General features: G+C 64.2%; 1 protein-coding gene across 1 annotated transcript; it reads right to left on the bottom strand.

Moving 5' to 3' along the window:
- Positions 1–530: 530 nt before the first annotated feature.
- On the bottom strand, positions 531–2,262 carry LOC149523842 (uncharacterized). The gene is made up of 2 exons (XM_089780719.1): positions 1,411–2,262; positions 531–1,215 (listed from the first exon to the last, which is right to left on the bottom strand). Exons 1-2 carry the CDS (start codon positions 1,958–1,960, stop codon positions 665–667), a joined length of 1,101 nt encoding a protein of 366 aa, XP_089636845.1. The 5' UTR covers positions 1,961–2,262; the 3' UTR covers positions 531–664.
- Positions 2,263–6,442: the final 4,180 nt, after the last annotated feature.

The following is a 6,442-nucleotide window of genomic DNA, read 5'->3' as shown; positions in this document are numbered from 1 at the left end:
TCAGGGTCGGGGACGTGGACATGCCCGTCTGCCTGGTGGGGGATGCCGCCTACCCACTGCAGCCCTGGCTCATGAAGCCCTACACGGGACACCTCAATCCCTCCCGCCAGGCCTTCAATAACAGGCTGAGCAGGGCCCGCATCGTGGTGGAGGGGGCCTTCGGGCGACTGAAAGCCCGCTTTCGATGCCTCCTCACCCGTCTGGACCTGGCCGAGCACAACATCCCTCCCGTGGTGGCGGCATGTTGTGTGCTCCACAATTTGTGTGAGCGGAAGGGGGAGGCTTTCTTGCCAGCCTGGATGGCTGAGGCTGACCGCATGGCTGGACACTACGGTCAGCCCCGCACCGCCGCCGTCCGGGAAGCCCAGCGGGGGGCCATCCGGATCCGGGAAGCCCTGCGGGAGAGCTTCCAGGTGGAGGAGGAGGAGGACTGACCTCTCCCTGCATGCCCCACCGGGGCCTTCTTCCACCCTACCCCCCCCTTCCCCTTTCCCCTCCCTAGCTACTGTACAATAAAGACACCTGTTTTTCAAACAAAAACGTCTGTTTATTTCAGAGAACTGGGGTGGGGGAGGGAGGAATGAAGGTGGGAGAAGGGAGGGGGAAACCTGGGACGAGGGAGCTGGGAGGGGAGGGGAGGGAAGGGAGGAAGGGAAAGGAAAGCTCAGGGGTGGGAGTCTGGGTGCCTCTCCCGTCTCGCCACACTGCGGGTCCGGGGGCGTCGGTGGGGAATGGTTGTGGAGGGGGGGGCAGAGAGGACAGGGGGTGTGGAGGAAGCAGGAGCGGAAGCAGGAGGAGCAGGAGGAGCAAGAGGGGGAGCAGGGGGAGCAAGAGGGGGAGCAAGAGGGGGAGCAGGGGGAGCAAGAGGGGGAGCAAGAGGGGGAGCAGGGGGAGCAAGAGGGGGAGCAAGAGGGGGAGCAGGGGGAGCAAGAGGGGGAGCAAGAGGGGGAGCAGGGGGAGGAGGAAATGGAAAGCGGTCTAGCAGGCTCTGGAGGTGGCCTCGCAGGGCACGGCCCTGCTCCTCCAGGGCCTCCAGACTCCTCTGGCGCAGCCTGAGGTCCTCCTGGACCCAGTGGTCCTGGAGACGGAGCTGTCGGTCCAGGAACCGGAGATGCCGCCTCTGGTAGTCCTCCTGGTTCCTGGCTGTCCTGCTTGCCCGGGCGCGGGCGGCTGCTGCAGGCGGTGTGGTGCGCCCTGCAGTCCCTGGTGCTGCAGCTGTGGTGCAAGAAGACCAGCGGTCAATTACCCCAGGGGCCCAGGTGTGTGAAACCCAGCTCCCCTCTGCAAGGCCAGGGCCCCTGCAGGATCCCCAGCTGCTGCTCCGTGGTGGGCAAGGCCCAGGCGCACGGTCCCGGGGCTCCCTCTCGCCCCAGCCCCCCGTACACATAAGGGGAACACGAGGGTACTCACAGGTGGACGCCTCCCCGGCCTCTGATGATGCAGGCGAGCGGCTCTGTGGGGTGCCTCGGGGGTCCCGGGTCCTGGGAAGGCTGGCAGCAGGCTCCTGGCTCTCAGAGCCCTCTTGCTCCTCCTCGGTGTCCAGGAGCGGTCCCTCTGCCCCGGGGTCAATCACGTCCCGGGGGGCAGGGACGGCATGAGGTCCCAGGATGCGGTCCAGGGCATGGAAGTGGGGGCAGGCCTCCGGGTCAGCCCCTGGCAGGCAGGCCCGGGAGTAGGACTGCCGCAAGTCTTTAATCTTGCAGCGCACCTGCTCCCGGCTGCGCTGGTGGCCCCTGGCGGCCAGGCTGGCAGCCATGCGTCCATAGACGGCCGCGTTCCGGTGGCTAGTGCGGAGATCGTGGACATTTGAGGCTTCCCCCCAAACCTCGATGAGGTCCACGATCTCCGCACTTGACCAGGCGGGCGCCCGCCTTGTGCGCCCCCGGGCAGGCTCCCGGGAGCCGCCAGGCTGGTCGTGGGGAGCAGTGGAGGGCTGGGAGCCCTCGGATGGCTGGCTCATGGTGTGGCAGGTGCAGGCTGTGCAGGCACGGGTGCTGGCAGCCTTGCAACTGGCACAAAGTGAGTAGCCAGCCCGTGGCCCTTTAAGGGCTCCGGGGCCGGGAGGGGGGCAATAGAGTTTCCCTGGTGTTGGCCAGAGTGGCCACCAGGGAAACCTGGGAAGCCTTAGCCTCCCACTAGTTCGAACTAAAGGGCTACACAGCCCTTAGTTCGAACTAGCTAGTTCGAACTAGGCGTTAGTCCTCGTAAAATGAGGTTTACCTAGTTCGAACTAAGCGCTCCGTTAGTTCGAATTAAGTTCGAACTAACGGAGCGCTAGTGTAGCGCATAGGAAAGTTAGTTCGAACTAACGTCCGTTAGTTCGAACTAACTTTCTAGTGTAGACATACCCAAAGAAAGCAGGCAAGGGATCTATATGCAATTCAAGTTTCAGCCCTCTATCTCCATTGGTTCTCCTGGCCCCACCAACACCCTTGCTAGCTACCTGAGTTTAACCCCTTAGCCTCCAGGTGCTGGCTAGCCCTCCTCCTGTCCATTACAGGGGGTATAAATGCCCCCTCTCAATGCACCGGGCTCACCCAGAACAGAGTGTCAAACCCGGCCCCTTGTCAGCCAATGCCCCGCATCCCCAGGTGTTAAATACCCCAGAATATTCTGCAGAAGCCACAGCAGCCAGCATCCGCCTCCCCTCCCGGCCCTGCCCCTCAGTCTCACCTCTCGGCTCCCTTGGCATTTCAGTCCTGGGCTTCCCACCACAGCGCTGCTCCTGCGCCCGCATCCGGCCCTGCAGCCTCCAGCCACTCCCCTCCTCAGCTCCCTCCCCCCCCCCCACAGCACAGCCAATGTTCCTCACCCCTGACCCACGTCCCCTATGACCACCCCCGTCGTGTGACTCCCTGGAGCCTCATGGGGTGGTCCTGTGGTCGCCTGGGCCTGGCCACTCGCGTGTTATCTTGAGGGACCGGGATGCCTGCTGCCCTCCTGTACCAAATACCAGCTGCTCTGAACCAGCGCAGACCCATGTAGGGAACCCGCACAGCTCTGGGGCCGCGAGCCTGTTGCCCTGCCATTACTGGAAATGAGGGGGACTCGCTTCCTGGCACCCTCGTTAGCAGGGCCGCGGCGGGCTGGGCTCCGACACCATCTCGTCCTCAGCAGGGCGCTTCGTGCTCCCGACTTGACTCCAGTGGCAGAACCGGCCTCCCTCCGTCTCCTCCGCAGCCCTGTTGAGGGCCTCCGGGAGCATCGGGCTCCAGAAGGGACACAGCCGAGGGGAAGGGAGAAGCCAGTGAATCAGGTGTTGGGGAGGGATGTGGCCACAGGGAGTGTGCAAGGCCGGGACTCAGCCAGGGCAGAATCGGGGGGCAGCTTGGGGGTTCTGTCAGGGGTGGGGATTCTGGGCCTCCGTGCCAACCCCGTGGGCAGCTTCAACTTACAACAGGGGTGGGGAAACTAAGACCCAGAGGCTGGATCCAGCCCCCCAGGTTCAGGGCCCCCCCCCCAGCCTTGGGGAGCCCATGCTGGCGCTCCAGCTGCCCTGCCATGGGGCTGCAGCACACACACTCTACCAGCCTGGGCCCCCGGGCTCTGGTGTGGGAGGCGGATGTGGGGAGGGTCTTTCTCCTCAGTCGGGGCCACCCCAGTGAGGGTTTGCTTTTTCTTTTTGGCCTCTCACTTGAGTATGGCCGGCTGCCGGCACCCGCCCAGGGAACCCACCCCCGCCTCCGACTTCCCAGGGCTCGGCTCCTTCTGTCTGCGCCCCCGGCGCCCTGTCGTCCTTGTCTCGCGCAGCCCCCGCTCTGCTCCCCGCCGTCCCGTGTGACCGGGCCGGCTCCTCCACTCGCCCCCTGCCCGGGGAGGAGGCTGGTTTGCAGGGGGCAGCCCCTGCCCGTCCATAACCCCTCTCCTTTCAGCCCATTGCTGCCAATTCCAGCCCTTCCCTCCCACCCCCTCCCGGAATGGGGAGGTTTCTAAGAGCTTGTCTCTGGCTGGGGGCCAGATGCTTGCAAGCCCTTTGCTTCAGAGTGACGGCAGCATCTCGGCATCTTCTCCAGCGCACAGAGGGCTCTGGCCAGGGAAGCACCACTGGAACCAGCGGGGTCAGTGACTCTCCCCTGCTCCTGGCACCCTGCAAGCTACAAGGGCCCAGACTCACCTGGGAAGCGGAACAAGAGACAAGGAGGCGCCCCCCGGTGTCCAGCCAGACAGCAGCCGGCCACTGCCCCAAGGGGGAGAACCAGCCCCACAGAACTGCCTGGGCCCCGTGCGATTGCCCGTCCTCTGCCCCTCCGCCCCGGTGGTGTCTGGCGGAGAGGCACGTGGCCTGGCCCTCTCTGTTTGCAGCCCCCTGCCTGGCCCCCGCTGGAGCTGCCGTCGGCCACGCGATCCCCCCGCCGTGTGCATGACTGTGGGGTGCGTACGCGGTGGCCTGGCTTTCTAGACGGAGCAGGGGAGGGGGCTGTACTTTGGCCCCGGAGACAGGCCTGATCCTGCGATAAGGGGGCCCCCTGTCTCCCCGGTATTTGCGCTGCACGTGAGTCGCTCTTGGCCCGTTGCCACGTAACGCCAGGCGCGTGGCACAAGCCCAGCGGGGCGTGGGGAGAACGAGGCCGGCTGTTCCCCAGCGCCCCCTCTGGCTGTTCCCCAGCGCCCCCTCCGGCTGCTGTGCCCGGACCAAGCACAAAGCACCCACCGAGCTCCCCCGGCCACGCGCTCGGCTCTCTGTCCCCTTCGCTGGGAGTCCCTCGTGGGCACGGCCGTGCTGCTGATTGTGGGGCTCAGCTTGGGGACGCTGGTGCAGATCGACCGCGGCTGGGATGGCGAGGCCTGGCCAGACCAAGCCAGCTGCTTAACCCGCGGCCGGGCAAGCTAGTGACGTCTGTGATCCCCGGGCAAGTGGCACCGTTAGTGGCCACGCTGGACCCGTTCGCCTCAGAGATCCGCTGGCCCCCCTTCCATCTCCCTCAGCACACTGGGGTCCACTTCTCCCAAGCCACTCAGGCCCGAGGCTCTGTGCTAAGGCGCTTACCGGGCCCTGTGTCATTTCGAGCAGCCTTGCGGCTTCTCTACACCTCCCTCTTCAGCCCGTGGGCTGGAGGAGGCCCGGAGCGACCTGGGGCAATGCACTCTGGCCTGCCCTGCCTGGGTGGGAGGGGGCCGGGCACAGAGGCTGTTTCCACCCACGCTAGCGCTCCCTTTCTGCTGCCAGACGGGGGCCTGCCTCTGCCCTGTTCTGCTTGCTGCTCGCCTGGTGACCGCAGCCCAGAACTTTACGTGGCACAGGGGCAGCAGGGGAGGGAAGCGGGCAATGCCTGGTCTGTCGCCTCTCGCTGAGGATTCTGGGCTGTCCCTGGCCTCAGCAGCCAAGCTCCTGCCGCCGCAATGTCTGTTGGGACGGACGGCCAGGGTCCCTCAGCGCCATCTGGACTGAGCACCTGTGGGGGCATAGACGCAGGAATTAGGGGTGCACATGTGGGGGGAGGTTGCAGCACCCCCCAGCTCCTGACCTAGAGCCTGGGATCCTTGCTGCCGGCTCCACACACTCTGTCCTGCCCGGGAAGGGACATTGCCTGGCCTGCCAAAATCTTTATAGAAACAAATGATAGAAAATCCGCCCTCCCCCCCGCCGCCGTACAGGCTGCACATCCAGCCTCTTAGCCCCCCCCCCATCCCAGCCCTCTGCTCAAGCCTCCCATCTCATCAAATGAGCCCCCCCCCTGCTGCTGGGCAGCTAATCATCGCCCTAGGGACACGGCCATGCACCCCACAGACTCCAACCCAGGCAGCGTTCCCTAGGGGTGAGATCAGGGAGACTCAGACTGCAGCTCGCAAACCACAAGGGGCTCTTTGATGTGTCTCCTGCAGCTCTGTGCAGCCCAGGGTATTAAAACAAAACGTGGTTTACTTATTAACCGGTCCCGGTTATTAACCACGCAGGATGCTTCTGCTGTGTCACTGGCCAATTTGGTTATCAGCTTGTGCTGGGTTATTGTATTATTCTCATAACAAACAGACACATACTCTCTCTCTCTCTCTCTCTCTCTCTCTCTCTCTCTCTCTCTCTCTCTCTCTCAGCATTGTTGGGAATGAAACAACGAATTCCTCCCCCCATTAATTCGTCTCGTGAACCAATGTAGTCCAAGAACCACTCGATTAGATCATTGTTGCCTGCACTGCACCAACTGGGGAAACTGAGGCCCATCGTGGCAAAGGTCAAGCTGTTCAAGGGTGGGTGCCTAAAGACAGCTGCCTCCGTCCACAGCGAGCGCTTTGAAAAGCAGACCACTCACTACGGCGGGGCGGGGGGGAGCACGAAACGGGGCTGGTGGTGCTGAGTTCATAAGGTGCTGTCGGATCCGCTGGGAGAGGGGGCCCAGGGTGGGTCAATCCGGTTAGGAATGATGAGGGACTTTCCCAGCAGTGCTCTGGGGGGCCGAGGGGACACGTCCCCTGTGGCACGGCGTGGCTTGCAAGGGACAGGGAT

This window comes from Pelodiscus sinensis, chromosome 10 (genome assembly GCF_052426305.1).
Source record: "Pelodiscus sinensis isolate ZL-2025 chromosome 10, ASM5242630v1, whole genome shotgun sequence".
Taxonomy (NCBI): domain Eukaryota; kingdom Metazoa; phylum Chordata; order Testudines; family Trionychidae; genus Pelodiscus; species Pelodiscus sinensis.
Note: the sequence above shows the minus strand (reverse complement) of the source record. Positions and strands in the feature narration are given on the sequence as shown.

Excerpts from the sequence above, each read along its gene's own strand:
- LOC149523842 (XM_089780719.1), bottom strand. The coding sequence starts at position 1,960 with ATGAGCCAGCCATCCGAGGGCTCCCAGCCCTCCACTGCTCCCCACGAC. Across the intron at positions 1,216-1,410 it reads GGCCGGGGAGGCGTCCACCT|CTGCAGCACCAGGGACTGCA; the intron begins GTGAGTACCCTC and ends CTTGCACCACAG.